Source organism: Pygoscelis adeliae, unplaced genomic scaffold (assembly GCF_000699105.1).
Source record: "Pygoscelis adeliae isolate BGI_AS28 unplaced genomic scaffold, ASM69910v1 Scaffold32, whole genome shotgun sequence".
NCBI lineage: Eukaryota > Metazoa > Chordata > Aves > Sphenisciformes > Spheniscidae > Pygoscelis > Pygoscelis adeliae.
The window spans coordinates 756,279-773,895 of record NW_008824368.1 but is presented as its reverse complement, the minus strand read 5'-3'; the positions used below and the strand labels follow the sequence as shown (position 1 = coordinate 773,895).

The window sequence follows — 17,617 nt, the reverse complement described above, 5'->3', positions numbered from 1 at the left end:
ACAAAGCTGTGCAGGTGGTGTAAGAAATCACATTCCACCCTCTGTGCTAATTTAATGAAAACTAATCATCTTCACAGTCATCTGTAATTGTCTTATGAGCTGTTCTTAGTAGTATATTTTTAAACATGGATGTTTGGGTTTTCTTTACCATAATTTGAAGCATCTGAGCATCTCCAGGGATGTCGAATGTAAAGGGGATTAGACCATCTTTATTAGAAACTGCAGTCTTCTTCATTGGGGGTTTTCCAGGCAAGGTAACAGTAGCAGTGACAGGTAGAGAGGCAGCAGGAGAGCCATCAATCAAAGTGACAGATGCCTATTGGAAAAAAAATTGTTTTTCTGTTACTTCAAGGAAATGCCTGGGTTTAAAAAATGCCCACAAACAAGAAGCAATTACTTTTATAAACTGAGAAGAAATACAAAACCGTACACATTAGTGTTTGAAAATTTGAGCTTTGAGAGAAGGGGGTAGCAATTGACTCAATCTGGACTCCAGCTAAGGTAAAAATCTGTGAACACAGATTAACAGCTGCCCCAGATTTTCACTTAGCATCTATTAGATCTCAGCTGATCTCAGAGATATTTGTCTTTAACTATTATAAGGTAAATTTCCAACTTTAACTCTTTGTAGAAAACTTCGTAGAAAAACTTGAAGGTGTGATGTTTAAATCTCAAAAACTTAAATGCATTTTTTAAAAAAAGACAATACCCTGTTTTAGTTTTCAGATTTTTAATTTGATATGGAATTAATTTAATAGAACATTATTATTTTAATCTTTTTATATGGAAGTGAGGAAGAGACTGCTACATGTTTTATAAAACCTTGTAGTGCGACAGTGCACAGATGACTTCCAGAACAGAAACACAGCATTTTCTGGCTTCAGTTTTCCTGCTCAGGCTCTGTGTGTACAGAACGAGACAAACCAAACACACAAACAGCAGCTCCGTGTTGGACCTGTTCCTGAAGGTCGCTGTCCTACAGAGCTCCCACTGGATCAGATAAGGGTTTTATAAACAGGGCAGATATAAATCCCTTGCTATGGAGGGAAATGGATGCAGTTGGCTAAATACTACATACCACAACAGAGAAGGGGGCTCCAGGCACAAAATACTTTTTGGTGTTAGACAGATCAACAACATAAGGAGATTTCACAAACTTCACATTGCTGAGTTCCTCTTCCCTCATTTCACCACCTGTTAATATCAAACAGTATGTGTTGCTATGGGAGCAATAACTATGTACTTGCATATTACCATAGCATCCATCATTTCTGTTTTCAAGATTAATTGCATTTTTAGCAGCGTATATAAAGAAAACTGAAATATGATCCCTCCCCAAAGAGCTTCAGTCCTGAGAAGAGGAAGAGATGGGTGCATGCACATGGAGAACACAACCAGAGACGGGCCAGTGCGATGTGTGCGGTGCTCCAGTGAGCTGGCATTGGCGGGTGTGTGCTCTCGACAGCTCAGACATGGAGATCTGCAAAGTGGTTTGTTACTCACAACATAAAAATTCCCCTCTAACACATCAGTTGGAACAAGGTGCCTGCGAACACAGAGCACACTGGTACCACAGAAGCCACTGTGGCCATGTACCTCCCTTTCCGAGCTGTTGGGGCTTCGCTCCTGGGGGAAGGCTACATCAAAGTCCAACATAAAAGTCACTCAGAATCAGTAGGGGGGGTTTAGAACTTAGACCTCTAATTTTCTGAAAGAGGGTTTTTTCATTTTTGGCTACTGATGAAAGTTAATATTACCAAATATCATCTTCTGCAACTTTGCACCTACAAGACAGCTCGAGCATCTGCTTCCCATCTAAGATTATTCTAGTTAAACCACTCATTCTTCTAGTTAACTTCTAGTTAAACCACTACCCATAACTACTTCTAAAAAAAACAGTAACATGGCTTGCTTTAAACTAAGTGCATTTAGAGACATACTTTCGTTGTCCTTATTTTCCACTTGAACACTCCAAGGTTGAGAGGTGTCAGTAAAGCCCACCAGCCTTGCCCTGTCATGCATATAATTAATACCAAACCCAGCAAATACACAACTGTGGAGACAGCCTGCCTGCAGGGGAAAGAGGAAGCGTGCACAGCGTGATAAAGACCACACCATACCATGAGATCTTACGTCCATCATACTGGTGTGGTAGCAGGAGGTCTTTCAGCCCCTTTTGCTCTTCCAATAAATGTTGCAGCACTAGTGCATGTAAGTACCTATAGTAGATTATACTAAAGAACTGCACAGCTGCAATGCATTGGACTTAATTTTAGGATTCTAAGGAATCCTAATTAATATTTAGGATTTTTAGGAATTTTTAGCATTCTAGTAATTCTAAACTAAACTATAGACTCCTTCTATAGCCAATGGGAACAGACACCTCTAGAGTGCAGCTCATCCCATCCATTCTCTGTACTGACTATACAAAGTGCCTGAGCATCAAGCTCTGACTAGATACTTTACTTTTAGATATCTAAAGTAAAAGGGATCAATCTCACTATAAAAAACAGGAAAAATCTTGCCCATGTTGGAAAGGTCAGCTTCGTCTCAGATTCAACTTCAGAGTTCAGCACTGAAGTTGAACCTCTCACCTTAACCTCTTATGACTAACAAAAACACTTGCTACAGCCCAAATAACCCATCAACCACTGCATCCAGTTCAACTCAGTGCTCACTTGTGGGTATATCTGGGGGCCTACTCAATGTGCTTAACACTGCTGTGAACAAATATGTACAGAAATCCCTTGTAATGACCTGCGGAAATATTTATCTGTCCTCTAGGAAAACAAAGGGAAACAGCCACTGAAAAACTTCTGGATAGGCATGCTCCAGGCTCATGTCCCAGATGAACAGCAAGACCAAGCTATCTGGACTATATTGTACTTGTGCATATGCCAAGTATCAGAGCCTGATAAAACTGTGGGGAGGCATAAGAGGACAAGCAGGACTTAAAAGTGCTAGATCTTCCTCTGCATCTCACTGTGGCTGTAGTACATATGCCTCACCTTTAGACTGACAGCTTAGCCAGCTGAGGTACAAAGCAAGCTAAGATACCAAGCTGAACTAATAACTTTGTATGTATGGAAGAAGTAGACGTGGCTGAGGCAAGTGCTCAAACAAGATCTCAAGGGGAGCTATCTATTTGCATTCATACAGGTGTCTGGTGCCACTTCAGATGGACTAGGTTATCTTAGATATCCTCACAGGGCTGTTTAATATGGGACAGACCCTATAGGAGGGTACTTACAGGAGACTTGAGCACTGCTGGAGCGCAGTGGAAGACCACACAGGACTACACAGGGCATTTAAAGTGGTACTGGACATTTGTGTTCAGATAAGTGAATCCCACCCAATATGAATTAGTGCACAGAAGGGGGTCAGATGAGACTGTCATGCACTGTAGCACGAGCAAGCTTTGCAGTGAAGTCTGGTCCAGTAGGACAAGGTTTCCCACATGAAGGATCCTACTACAGAAAGATCAATGTAAATATTACAGATGGTATCAGCCAAGGCATAGTGTACTCACTTGCAGTTTCTATAGTGGTAACAGCAACATATAAGTGAAACCCTTCCAGAGTGGAAATACTCTTTCTTAATTTCTCTTCCAGAAGTGGTGTATTTAAAGTAACTCTTCCTTTTCCATTTTGAATCTAAAACAGAAGTAGAAAAAAAAAGTGACAGCCCTTGCTGGTTTGTTGCCATTAAAATTAAAAAATTGTTGCTTATAGCATGACTACGGTATTACAGGGATCTATATTTCAATGATTTCTGACAATATTCAGCTCACCTGGGATAAATCAGAATAGTTCCACTGAACTCCAGTACTTACTGATAGCTGTTGTTCCAGGCCCGGAAGAAAGACTTTTTTGTCATTTTCATCAATTATGCCAAATCGCACATATGCAGCACCTTGAATCGCTTTCCCATAAGAGTGTCTTTGGAAGAAAGAAAAGTGAGGATGTGAATCATTACATTAATAAAAAGCAAGCATAAATCAAACTAATAATATTATTATGAAATAAAATAGGGATACCTGTAGGCATCCCATCTGTAACTAATAGCTTGAAACCAGAAAAATAGTCACACTCACTGATAACACAAACATGAAGACTTTTACTGGCCCATGTACAAAGTGGTGATTTCAAGTGCAGACAAATATATGGAGTAAATAACATTGGCAGAATCACATGTGGAGACATCATCCCCTTCAAAGGTAGCAAGGGAGGCATCCAGTCTATTTAGCTTGAATGACCAGCTAATTCCTTTGTATGAGACACCTCATGAGCAGAGCATTTAAAATAGGGGGCCAGAGAATCATCTTAGGGACCGATATAAAGTATTTGGTACCTCTGAAGGCCTCCAGAGACAGTTCTTACCTGTTGAAATATTAATACTTGCATTAGGCAGAGTAGATACCCTCTGCCCCATGTCTTTCCTGTGGATTTAGGCAGTGTAGCACAGGGACCTCTTGTAAGTTAAATATTTGCCAGATAGGTATCTGGCCAGAACACCCCTGAACTCTCCATATAGGTCATGGAGAGAGAGGATAGGGCATGTTGTTGCACCTGGCAGGCTCCTTACTCAAGGAAACCCTGGCAGATGGCATCCTCTTGCAGCACAGCATGCAATGTACTACATGAGACCTGTCATGGCTACGGTGGTCTTTTGCTTGTGGAAATCCTGCTTCATCTCAGTTCTGTAATGGCTTTTATTTTTGTTTAAACAAAGCCTCTTTCAAATTGACCTGATCATCAGCACTGATCTATACCAGTGAAACTGAGAGGCAGTTCTTACGAAAACTGCTTAAAATGCCAGAACTAATAACTGTGGGGAAACAATAGTCAATATACCAAATAACTGTTCATTACATACATGGCCAGTTCAGAGAAATAAGATCAATTATAAGGAATTCCATATGTTGATTTTGAAGAAAGTCAGGCAGGCCTGTGTAGCACCACTAGGACCTTTTCCAATAGACAAAAGAACAGTATCTAGTCATTCAACCGCATTTTTCCTATTAAATAATTATGACGTTAATGAATAGTGAAGTATATATGAAGGAGTTGCACAGTCCATAAACGCCAAATTGAGTGCTGCAATAACATAAAGAGAAAATTTTAGAAAGGATTAAAATATTAAAGCAGTTATCTGATATAACTTCATATCACAATACCAAGTAATCATGATTAAAGCTAATAATTATTCAATAGAACCAAATAAAGTAGTGAAGGTGAGCAAGAGATTAGAAGAGTTGAGTTTGTTCAGCCAAGCAAAAGGAGGTTGATACAGGGTTCTGTCTGCTCTCTCAAGGTGCACTGGCAAAAGGAAGGAAGGCGAAGAGCTCAAGGACAGCAGGTAGAAGACCAACAGGGTATAAGCTGGTCAGCGATGAATTTAGACCAGAAATAAAACCTGTTAGAACTGGGGGGGGTGGAGGATCAGTCTTCCACTTGGATACAATGCCAGGGTCCATGCAGCAAATCTAGCAACTGCACTCTCTTTGAACCAGGTTAATTAAATTAAATTAAATGAGTGCAGTGCTGATTCAGAGGCTGCAGCCAGCTGGCACAGCACAGCCCATGCCCACTCTACTAAACCCCGTGTCTTCCACAGCAGGTGGCCACATGTAGACCTGAGGTGGACCTCGGTCCGTGCTTCCTCCCAAAGAATTTCCAGAATTGTTTGGGGAGTGCTGTATGACTGAGGCCGAGCCTGTGCCATGCACCAGCCGAGCCATCAGCAGCCAAGCTCTGGAGCTCAGGAACCTTTCCTGGAACTGTTTAATTTACTACCCAGGTGGTCCAAATATCTTTTCTGGTGTCATGTTCAAATGCAGACAAGGGTCCTACTGTATGAGAATAATTCTTCATATAAGGAAAGCATCTAAGAAATACTATCTCAAAAGATATTAAATAATGTTTGAGTATAATAATAATTTGTTTGCTGCTCTCAGTTTGGAGGCTTTCCAGAGTCAAACACAAGATGAAACACAAACAGTCACTGTAGTGATGATACTTTAGTCACATGCACTCATATAGTTCAATGCTAATATTTAATGCCTATTTAACTGAAGGCTACTGTAAGCCAAATTACTTGCAAGGTTAGTTACTGTCAGTGCTTAACAAAGTCACAAACTTTGGTTGTATAGACCAGGCTTTTTTATTCTTATCTGTATATTATACTAGCAATTTCTATACCTAGATTTTTCCTCGCTTCTATATTGACTGTCTCCTCTCTGCCATCCCTATTAGCTACTGAGATAGACACAAACTATCCAAGAGTGACTTATCAATAAGATATTCTTACACTATTCAGTTATGTGTATGTTTGTAAAAGGCAACACTCAAAGGAGCTTTGCCTAGGAAAATTATTTAATGAAATACCTTGATAAAATTATACAAGCTATTCTGTATAATTAGTAAAAGTTATTAGAATCTAACTTCACTGTTAAAACATCTCCCAACAATGCCACATGTGTATATTTTTGTATTATTCAAAAATAATTGCAAACCTTTAATAGTCAAAATACTAAACATGAATGGATGCAATAAGCTTTACAGGCTTCAAAAATAAATACTGATTATTTAATAAAATATACACAGTTCACTTTCCACTATCTTGGGTATTATTACTATACAGAAAATTTGCCCACTGTTTAATGCTAAATACATTTAACAACACTAGCTGCAATAACTCTGTGTGATCCTATTTGTGGTTGTGTGTCAAAGAATCTTAAGGAACATGGTGAATCAACCTCAAAAGCCATGAGGTGCTGACTTATTTTTTAAGGAGTTGTTCTTAGTGAAGGTCTGACATCACTTGCTGATACTGTGTGTTCAACTCTGTGCTGACGCATCAAAATTGCCCTGAAATAAATCTAAGCTTTTGTCTAGATAGGGAGAAATAAACAGAATAACTATTTCAGTGTTATTTAGATAATGCAGAGTACCTTATTTCACGAGATATATTTCTTTCATATCAACTATCCAGCATGTTTGGCAATATCCTAAAAACCTACTCAATTTGGTAGTATTTGCTAATACTATTTTCTGATCTTTAAAGATATAAAAAATCAGGAATCCACAGAAACAAAGAAAACAAAATGTGAGCAAAAAGGTGATCAGTCTCCTCACTCCTTTGAAACCAAAAAGATTTCTCCCAACTATGAGAGAAGGCCAGCTGCCTCCAGCTGCCTGTTCTCACTTCATAAAATTTATGAAAAAATTATGAAAAAATTTCAGAAAAAGAAAAAAAAAAGAGGTATCGAGTTCTAATTTAGTCACCATAGGGACACTAATTCAGATGTCTAACTTTTCACGCAGAGGTTCTTTGACTTCAGAAAACATAAACTTCTGTTCAAGTGCAGCATTAAGTTTGTTTTTGCCAATTTTTAGTGTATTGTTTTTCATGAAGGAACTTCACATACTCTTTCATCAATATGATACCATTTTCATACCATGATTTTTTTTTTTTTGCACTGAGTCATCTTTAAAACAGATTTAAAATCTAACTGTAAATCAAAGTTATAACATCTGAGCTAATGCCACACTGAATCACTTCACTTGAATGACTGGCGTGTAGATCCTGGACTTACAAATCTCATATAAATGTATCCTACCAAAGTCATCAACTCCAGCTGCATGAGTGGTGACTTTAGTGAAAAGGAGATACGTCGCTGAGTCTCCAGAGAACTATTTGAGTTCTCTCTCCATCTTCCCAATGTGTGAGATGACCAAGATATTTCTAGTCATTTTGGATTCCAGCTGAGTGGTAAATAAGGAAAGAACATTATCCTAACAGGCAGTCGTTTAGTATTTCCACTCCTAAGAAACTTGAAAATTCAACAGCCAAGAAGGCTTGATATATGTTGATAAGCCACTATTAGATCATACAGCAAATTTAGATCTGTCAGTGTGGGATCAAAAATACCAGAGCCACACAGCACAAAATACTTACTCAAGCTAGGTTCAGTCTGAGTCTTCCAAAGTATTAAAAATATTTTGATGGTTTAAATTTTCATTGCCCGACTTTCTAAGTTACTCTATGTTTGATGCCATTCTAATTTGATATGGGATCAGGTGTAGTTTATTCTCCATAGAGCCCTGCCTTGTGTTTTGGCCAGTCTGATAGCTTTGTAGCCATGTCTCATCCAGATCAGTGTCACACTACTGTGCAGTAACGCACATGTCTGTAGTGATAGTCATGGAAACTCCTCTGATTAACTGTATTTATTTAACTGGAAGCATTTCCGCATAAAATCATTACTCTCAAATAAGCATTAGCTTATTACTTCCAAACTTCACTGGGCTTTGAGAAAATTTCATACCCAAACTTAAATCCATCTCTAATTGAATTACATTAAATAGCAACATCAGAGGCTACAGAATATTTCTAAATATTTAAACCAAAAAGTATACAGAAGAGCAGTTACTGGTTTGCCTGGAACCTTACCTAGCAACACGGAGGAGAATCCTAAATAGTCACCTTTTCACCAGCAAACTAAAATATTCAGACTATCTTGTTCCATTTTGATAGCCCACCACTTGGACCCAGGTAGCATTTTACACTGATGTCTCAAGTTAGTAGTGGAAACAGCGTATAAGATTAAAGTCAGATTCAGGTAAAGCCAGAAGCCGGTTAACTGTTAATGACAAGAAAAGGGAAGAAACTACAAAGTTCGTTATCTACTTATCTGCCTCCTAAAACAGCCTTGCTGTGAGCACACCTACTTTGCCTCAATATCAAACACAAAGTTTTCATTCCAGATGTGGTAGTATGGCTGAAGTGGGATGAGTTTGACTTCAAAAGTTGGAAGTTCTGCATGAAAAAAAGAAGACAGAAGGTCATGACACGTGAGTTTCAAACATTCCTTAAACTCCTGGCATGTGGCAACACCCGTTGAGAGGATGCAGCTGCACCGAGAGGATATTTTAGTTTGAATCAGCAGTGCACTTCTGAAGCAAATCTCCTGATCATCTTCCTTTATTCTTCATTGCTTCACATAGTGGAGCAGTCTTCGAGCACACAAAATTGATATATTTACAATGAAAATAGGCCAGAAATTAAGCTCTAACTGCTAATGGGCATTAAGTGCCCTGGACTAGAAGCAGTCGGAAGCAAACCCACCCTGAAATGGGTTGAATGTGGACATGAGGTCCTCAGCATCTGTTGTGTCACTCTGCAATTTGGTCCTATAAAGCCAAACTATCTGCTACTGTAGATAGAGCCAGAGTAATTTGCTCCTGGATGTAGGTGTTTGGAGAGGATGCAGTAGTCTCCACTATTCTGTTGCATCCACTAGCTAAGGCAAAACCAGTTTTGTTAAACTGAGATTTTCATATAATCCTGAGGTTTTCTTTTGCCTTTAAGAAAAACAAAACACCCCACACTAAATTTTACAAGAAAGCGTAATTTCAGTGCAAATAAATCAAGCCATTTCTTACCTCAAATTGTTAAATTTCTACATTTTTACTTTTTCCACAGTGCCCTTTTCTTTAAAAAAGCTTCTCTGAGTATAGGAACAACTCTATTCAACCTCCAAACTGAATTCTACTGAGAGAAATTAGGGTGGGTTTTTTTTCATTCTAGTCTTTATTGAAAACTTTAGCCAGAATTGCAATGATTTTAAAATGGAGCTCATCTCCATGTTTTTTCTGAAGTAGGAAAGCCCTTCCAAAAAAGGATGTTTTGTGAAAAATGTTAAAGTTACTAAGTCTGTATAAAAATAAGGGTTTTTTTCAAATATAAGTAGAAGGCACACAAAACCACAGTTCTCCTTCTGTGCATCAGAGATAGCAATGAGGCACTGAAACACCACTGTGAATCTTGTCCTTAGTACCTAACTACAGCCAGGTTTAATCACTGCAGTATATCTTTTAACACATAGTGATGGCTTCATATATTTATAATGCAAATTAAATATTCTCTTACCATAATTTTTAACTTCAAATTCAGCAGAAACATTAGACATTTCATATTGATGAAACCAGGCTTTGATTTTCCAAATTCCAGGCCTGAAGTTCAGATTCAGGAGAAAACAGTTAATTAGGATTCCTCAGATATTTTGTGATGCTAATATATTTAAATTATCACTAAATGCTACTATTTTCCTTGCTTTGCTCTCATCACAAACTAATTTATTAATGGATCTCTCTTTGCTGGGAGGAGCTAGCAACATATTTCCAAATATCCTAGGAAACACTCAAAAAAGCTTTATGAGGAAATGCAAGATAACATATTTGCAAACCACATGTAACATGCGCTACCTTTGAAAAGCCCTCAGAAATAGATAACTCATCATATATTTCCTACAGCTTATCTTCACTGTGATGTCAAAATCAATCTAGCATGCAAAAACACACTGAATATTAAGTAAAAGCTTGACTGTTTTAAATCAGAGATAATTAATTACACTCTGCAAACTGAGCCCTTACAGGAGTGCTCTCCTGAATGTAGTCATACGGTTGAGCAGATATTTAAGCAGTTTGCTAAATTGTTCCTTACCAGAATAAATGTTGCTAATTGCAGCATATTAGCATTAAATTCTGGACTCATCTCTCCAAGATGAGGTGCTTAAAGGTAAAAAGATATTAACCATAGGCTCAGTCTCTGCTCCATGGTGAGAGAAAGACAATTTTGAAAGATAATTCAAGCAACTCAGCAGTTAAAAAACTTCAGTACTCCAACGGGTCGGGGGGATGAATCTGGATGGTTTGATCCTGCTAATAGGAGGTGGGGTTAGTCCTCCTCACTTTAGACATTATACTGTGAGGTCTGTCATCTGCGTGGGTCCCCTCGGGCTCCTCTACAGCCAACGGAGAGAAGCAAACAGTGCTGAGGCACGGTACCTCTCATCCTGACATAGGCATCTAAACCAGGTCAGATGAATCGCAGCCTACATATGCAGCTTTCTCTCCAGTGTCAGAGAAGGGAGTGTGGGGTGACTAGCTCAGGTGTAGACCCTGGCATGGCAGGAGGCTCCAGGGCTGGTTCCAGAGGAACCACACGCGGTTCCCTGCTGTCACATGCTGACAGTGAGCCGTGGTGCTTCCCAGGTGTAATCAAAGCAAAACTGCCAGCTTTACTGTCCCTTGCATCTCCCTGCTGTTCTACATAAATGGCAAAGCAGACAATACACAGTAAGAAAAAAGACAAGAGGGGAAAACAGGGGAGCAGAGCAGGAAGAAGGGAAGGGAAGGGCAGGACTCTGTTTTTAGCTTGAAGATAGTTCTGCTGCAAGAGACATTTTGACACATGAACTGTTTTAATGCACAAGGCACAGCAGTGGCATACTCGGCAATGTCAGGTATTTCAAAGTTTTCACTGAATGCTGTTTTTATTTTCCGGTCTGACTTTTTAACCACCATTCCTTTTGAATTCTGTTGAGAGAGAGAAAACAAACATAAAGTCATGCGCCAGGTGTCAAGCATTGACATCCAAAAGTTCAAGTTCATATACTAGTCCTAAGGAAGAGAACATGCAGTCTTTACCTTCCTACTTTAATATTCACACGTTACCTTTCCCTCCATGCTCCTGATATTGGCCAAAAATGACTAGACATATCTCACAATATGTAAATACCCATTTCTGGAGAGGAGTCATAGCTATAATTTTACTCGTGGTTCTTTTGTGGAAATTTTTCATAGTGCCTGTGCTGAAGCAGCACCCATTAAAAGTGTTTTTTGTATACTTACTAGCACAGCAACTGTAACTGTATCATCTGCTGGCCTCATAGCATTGTCCAGAATGAAGATCCTGTATTTTACTGTTTAACAGAAGAATAAACTGTGTTCACATATTTATTTCTGGCCTTTCTAGATTGTAATTATTATGAGCTCTAAACTGAGTTACTGAATTTAGGATAAAACACTTTCTTTTAATGAAAAGAAGTCTGAGAAATTTCAAAAAAGAATTACGTTCTTCCATAGGCTTCTCATGGTACATGACCAAACACACACATTTTTGAAGCAAATTCCAAAAAATACTCAGGGAGCCTCACTCACGTTTCTATTCCTTCTGCAGTCAAGGGCTGCAACCAAACGCAAGAACTTTTTGACCTCCTTCTCTTGTTACTTAAGTAAATTGTTCAGTAACAAAACAGTTGTGGTCTTAAAGTGCAAAGGATACTTATTGCTTGTGTTGCAAGCAGAAGGAATAGGGTTTTTGTTTTGCGGGGTTCTCACAATTTTATTTTCCAAAGGAAAGTCATTATTATGCTTTTTGAACAAAAAGGAGCAGATTTTGTTTGGCTCCTGCTAGAAGAAAGAACGACTTTTTGATTCCGGTGGCATTTCCACATGGGTTGCTGCAATGTGCAGTGCAGACCCTGCAGAAGCCCTGGCTGCAGAAAGAGAGTTTAAAATCTGGACTGGCTGGTATGCACAGAAATAGCTGGGGTTAAGCAAGAACGATTTACATTAGGAAGGATCAAGTCATTACTTCTTTTTCTAATCATGCCCTTGTAACATCTATATTCAACATCTGAAATGCAGCATTTGTATTTTAACCTTTGGAACTTGGTGTGTATATAGGCTTATCTGTCTGAATAAAAATGTAGCCTTTCTTGGAAGACAGGAGGATGCGAGTGCTTTGAATGGTCTCCTTATAAAGCTCCGGGCTTTCGGTGACTAGCAGAACATACGTCCGATTATTCTTCTTGAACAGATTGTGTTGCAGAGTCCCTGGTCTGACCTGAGAGGACAAAAGGAAAAACCCAAGAGTCAGGCATGAACCTGGTAACTTTGAAGCCACACAGCTGAGGGCCAAAAACAGCTGAAGTGCTTAAATCATTTTATTAGCACCATTCAACAGAAGATACTCAATTACATCTTTCTTACTGGGTGTTATATCTTTCTTACTGGGTAAATATGTTTCTGTAAGTAGAAATACTATCTAATCCCCCATTTTCTTCCTTAGAAATGCACCTTATTCTGTCCAATGGCAATAACGCAAGCCCAGTGACTTTTCTTCAGTCTACATGCATATTAAATTCCAGTTACCATGTCATTTGGTAGCTGTAGCAGCATCCTGTAATCCTTCATTTGCTAAAATCTTGGCTATGAGCTTTACCTCATGCAGGTTAATACGATGTTTCTAAACATACTGCTCAAGAGGAACCTGATCTGAAAGCTCAGCTTTTAGCTTTGGGAGTAATCGATCAGAGCTAAACTGAGTCTTGCTGTGTGCTGTTTTCCAAGCAAATAGCCCAAACCAGTACTCCTGAACTAAATGCTGCCAGACTTCGAAGAATCATGTCAGAAGCAAATGATGTAAAGTACAATTAATCAACTTAGAGGTTTGCAGAAACATCACAGACTTTGGACCGAGAGACTGTGCATTTTTCAAGGTTTCCCCTGTTTTGTAAAATGGCCAATATGCCAAAGGCGTGAATGCAGTCTTAGTTTAAGTGGTGCAGAACAACAAACAGTGATAAAACAATTAAATGTTTTAAAATTTAATTTCGTCACTGACCTACAGTGATGAAAAGATCTTTCAGCACCATGTGACAAAACTTTGGGTTTGCTTGTTGGGCAAACGAAAGAGCACTCACAATCACCGCTGAAATTATATTAGGTATTGCTTTATTAGCTGGTAGGGTGAACAGGGTGCTGCTGTCACTGGAATTGGTGTTTTGTCTTCTGTCTCTAGGGATCAGTGTTGTCTCTGTTCCAACGTATTCCTAGTACAGATTATGTGATTTTTATCACCATATGAAAACCTTTACATCACTATGATGGTAGACTCACCATTACTTTTTTCATCTCTTGGTAGTTGTTATTTTGGTTAAGGTTAAAGATGACCCTCTCTGATAGGAGCTGATTTTTTGTCTCATCTTTGAAGTACGCTGTAACTTGCACAGGGTGCTGCGCTCCATGGACTTGAACAGTTATTGTCTCATGTGTGCCCAAATGTACCACGTTTGGGGCAGTAATGAGAAATCTAAAACAACATAGAAACAGATTGTCCAGTATGTAGGCTGATTTTTGCATAATACAAGAATGTCCAGCCAATACAAATTTTAAAGAATAAAACAGACTCTCACAGAATAGTTGAGCTTGGTACTTGTGGAGATCACCTAGTCCATCCCCCTTGTTAGTCAGAGTAGAGGTTAAAAGTAGACAGTTTCTCTCCGACTGATCCCCAAATTCTGAACCATCACATTTAGGTCCTGCAAAAGATCAGTTCCCATAGATAGGAGCAAAAAAACCCTGCAATATGTCCCAGGGACTGCTAATGCCATTTATAGCCTGGTTTAACTCAGAGAAAGTTCTATAAACTCAACTTTCTGGAAACAAAACCTGGCCATGCATTAAGAGACAATGAATAGGTATTCATGAATACATATTTGATACTAGGAAGTCATGTATCTTCATGTACTAGCACCTACAGTATGCCAGCTTATGCTTTAATATGTCAGGAGGTATCAATTTCCTATATAACCATATGTATAGGGTTTCAAGTAGCTGATCTTCATTCAGATGTCACTGTTTGTGAAATGCTGGTAATGAGAGACCATGGAAGGTGATACCACAGCCCTGGGAAGGACTGAGGTGGAGGCTAAACTGGTTGGGATTTAGTTTTTTCTCTTTATTACTTTCCTTTATTCTTAACTCTGCTCTGGTGTTTCTTGGTAATTATTTTCATCACCTTTAGAATGTAGATCATCATTCTTGCTCTCTTTTTTTCAAGTATCTCTTACACAAAAATCAGAGCACTATATGAAGAGCTGTGTCTTGATGGTATAATGACACATACACAAAGAACAGTTCTGAGCTCAAGAACGCTGCTTTTGGAAAATGATTATTCTGTAGAAGGCTTCTAAAATGAAAGGTAAATGATTTTACCATTATCAGAATGGGTGAACTTTCTCTTTAACTTTTTTTTTTTTAATGTTTCTTCTTTCTTAAATTTATAACATGAAAGGTGGGGTATAGAAATAAGGGAATAAAACTGGTATGTTTTTTTTCAAATGAAACTCAAATTTACTTCCTTTTCTTCTGATAATAATCATGGTGCACTGTGAAAACAGAATAAAAATAATCTCTCTCCTTCCATATGATTAGTGAAATGCATCACAGGTGGTCTGAGTCTTTACACTGTTAGTTTACAATGAATGATGAAACTTGGGTTTCAGTTACATCTACCCTCATGCAATGCTTGGTTCTGATCTTTATTGTTTTCATTTGTCTAATTGTCTTCTGTAATTCATTAGTCAGGCAGGTTTGGCATCTATATACATTCAAATGCTTGAATGTTGAGCAGAAAGTTTTCATTTTCAGCTGTTGTATTTTCTCAATGGCATTGAAGGGGTTTTACTCTAAAAGTGTCACTGCATCACCCACTCAGAATCTGTTGGCTCTAGCAAAAGACAAGTGAACTTACACACAAGACCTGTCTTCACATATGGAAAAGAGAGCATAATTTTTGCTCTTTGCCATAGCCTACAGAAATTTAGCGTGTTTTTTTTACAGCAGTATAGTTAGTTGTTTAAAAATTTACCTATGCAATGGCTCAGACAGACAGGGTCACCAGCCTACACTGCTGATAATCTCAGCTAGCCAGACATAAGCCAGATCTGGTCTTGAAGCATCATGATGATATTTTCCTGATATAATGTTCAGTTTCATATACTTAGTATATTCAGCACCTTGTGATTCCCACATCCATTTACCTCAGAAAAAAAGTATCTCAGTCCCTGTTTCCACTAAGATTTTCTCACAGACAAAAAAGCCAGTGCTTTACTGAAGATGAAGTGTGTACCAAGATGCATCATTAGCGCTAGATACCCCAATATAAAGTTTCTGTGCGGCTGTAGTTTTCATGCTGATATGGACACTGGAGGTCAACACCAGACTGCAGGCAGGAGTCTGCACCTGGCTAAAACCTCGTAAGAAGAGAAATATTTGGGACTGGAGATAACCTCAAATGTGGGCTGATGTGGAAGGAGAGGAGGGTTTGTCCTGCCTGCCCAAATATCTCATCAAAGCTCTCCTCTGGCTATGGCAAGTACTTGAATCTACTTGATCCTGGTGGGAACAAAGCCAGAGTCTCTTTTCCTGTACCTCTGCCCTACAGGTAAAGGTCAATTTGAAGGACCTTTAACATGCTCTATAGGTTTTCACAAAGAGTTACATCTATTTCCCAAACGCAGGAATTTGTCCAACTAGAAGAACCAGTATCAACATATGTAAATCTCCACTAAAATAGAGGATAAGTACAGAAAAATCCTGAAGCTTTTCCAAATGTGTACTCTTTTCTTTCTGCAATGTATAAATCAATTACAGAAAGGAGAGTTATTCTTTCCCAAGATTTCCCAATCTGATAAATGTCATAAACTAAAGATGAACAAGCAGCAATAACAGCATTAACATCATGCTTTAGTAGGGCACTTTTAATTATTTGTTACTGAATGGACATGTCTCCCCTTAAAAGTGCCTTAGAAGGGCAGTTTTAAGCTTTTCACTTTTTACCTATTTAAGGCTATACAAATTTTCAGCAGTCCAAGAAACAGGCTTTGTTGATTCTCTATCAAGACCATTAGCATTTCCTACTTTCTCTTTCAAAGGATGTTAGCAGTGAAGAATTAATAATAAAGTATACTTACGATGGTGCTTGCTGTGTATTGGATAACAGCAAACAAAAGCTCATCAAAAATACCAGCCTTTCCATTGGAAAACTCTACAACATCTGCAAAACAGAAATACCAAACAGCCAGCGTCAATCTACTCTTGAGGTGCAGGTTGTAAGAAATGGGCTGATGGCACATTGCAGCAAAGAATGTTATCGATCCCAGTTATTTATTAATAACGCAAAACTGTGCAACCCGTAACGACAGACATGCTAGTGATGCACAAATTAATAGCCTGGGGAGAGACATTCTGGACTAAGCCAGAATTTTACGTTTGATTATTCATTCATTCTCTTCCCAGCTTCAATATTTTCACACGATAGCAATTAAAAATCATGTGCAGAGAGAAGTTTTCACAAATACTGCAAAGGTAATCCCAAAATCAAACAGGAGACCATGGCTAAAAGAGTGGCTGTAAAGCACTTCTAAATGGGGACAAATGCAAGAGACAGGTCCCTTCTCTACACCATTACTTAACTCCAGGCATTTCTGTGGTCCAGCAAAGGTGAGAGAAAGTTCCTTCTGGTTTAGATAGCACCGAAGGAACTGCAGTGGAAATCTGCCTGTACAACTCCGTCCCACTCTGCAGTGCTTGAAGGCATTCATTGCTTTAACTTAAGTGGAAATAAAATGGATGTCTCTGTTTGAGCTAGTCAGCCCAATTTTCCTTTACGGTCAAGACAGAGGGCTTTCCCAGGGGGTAATTAGTCTCATCTTAGCATAGGCATATAAAATGACTCATCAGCTGAAGGCATTCCAGACTGCAGGAAAGACACACACTATCCTAACAGGCAGGATATTCAAAAACAGGGAAAAAAAAAGTCTGAGGAATAACTGTGTGCAGGAACCAGTTTTGATCAAAGGCAAATGAAAGAACAAACAGAAACTCTCATCAGGTCTCATTTTTTCAAGCCTTTCCTGGATTCTTTTCTCCCAAACATAATCTTGTTGACTCATGAAAATGGAAAAATGCCCATCTGATTTACA

At 38.7% G+C, this 17,617-nt stretch overlaps 1 protein-coding gene across 1 annotated transcript in view; it reads right to left on the bottom strand.

The window, feature by feature from the left end:
* LOC103913434 (complement C4-like) overlaps positions 1 to 16,749 on the bottom strand; it is a 49,990-nt gene extending 33,241 nt beyond the window's left edge. The window contains exons 1-11 of the mRNA XM_009319924.1: positions 16,607 to 16,749; positions 13,749 to 13,941; positions 12,510 to 12,693; positions 11,697 to 11,767; positions 11,296 to 11,381; positions 9,934 to 10,016; positions 8,733 to 8,820; positions 3,833 to 3,938; positions 3,530 to 3,653; positions 1,079 to 1,194; positions 149 to 316 (exon numbers count right to left, since the gene is read on the bottom strand). Coding sequence (XP_009318199.1) covers positions 149 to 316; positions 1,079 to 1,194; positions 3,530 to 3,653; positions 3,833 to 3,938; positions 8,733 to 8,820; positions 9,934 to 10,016; positions 11,296 to 11,381; positions 11,697 to 11,767; positions 12,510 to 12,693; positions 13,749 to 13,941; positions 16,607 to 16,671 — 1,284 coding nt within the window. The 5' untranslated portion in view covers positions 16,672 to 16,749. The remainder of the gene's footprint in view (positions 1 to 148; positions 317 to 1,078; positions 1,195 to 3,529; positions 3,654 to 3,832; positions 3,939 to 8,732; positions 8,821 to 9,933; positions 10,017 to 11,295; positions 11,382 to 11,696; positions 11,768 to 12,509; positions 12,694 to 13,748; positions 13,942 to 16,606) is intronic.
* Positions 16,750 to 17,617: the final 868 nt, after the last annotated feature.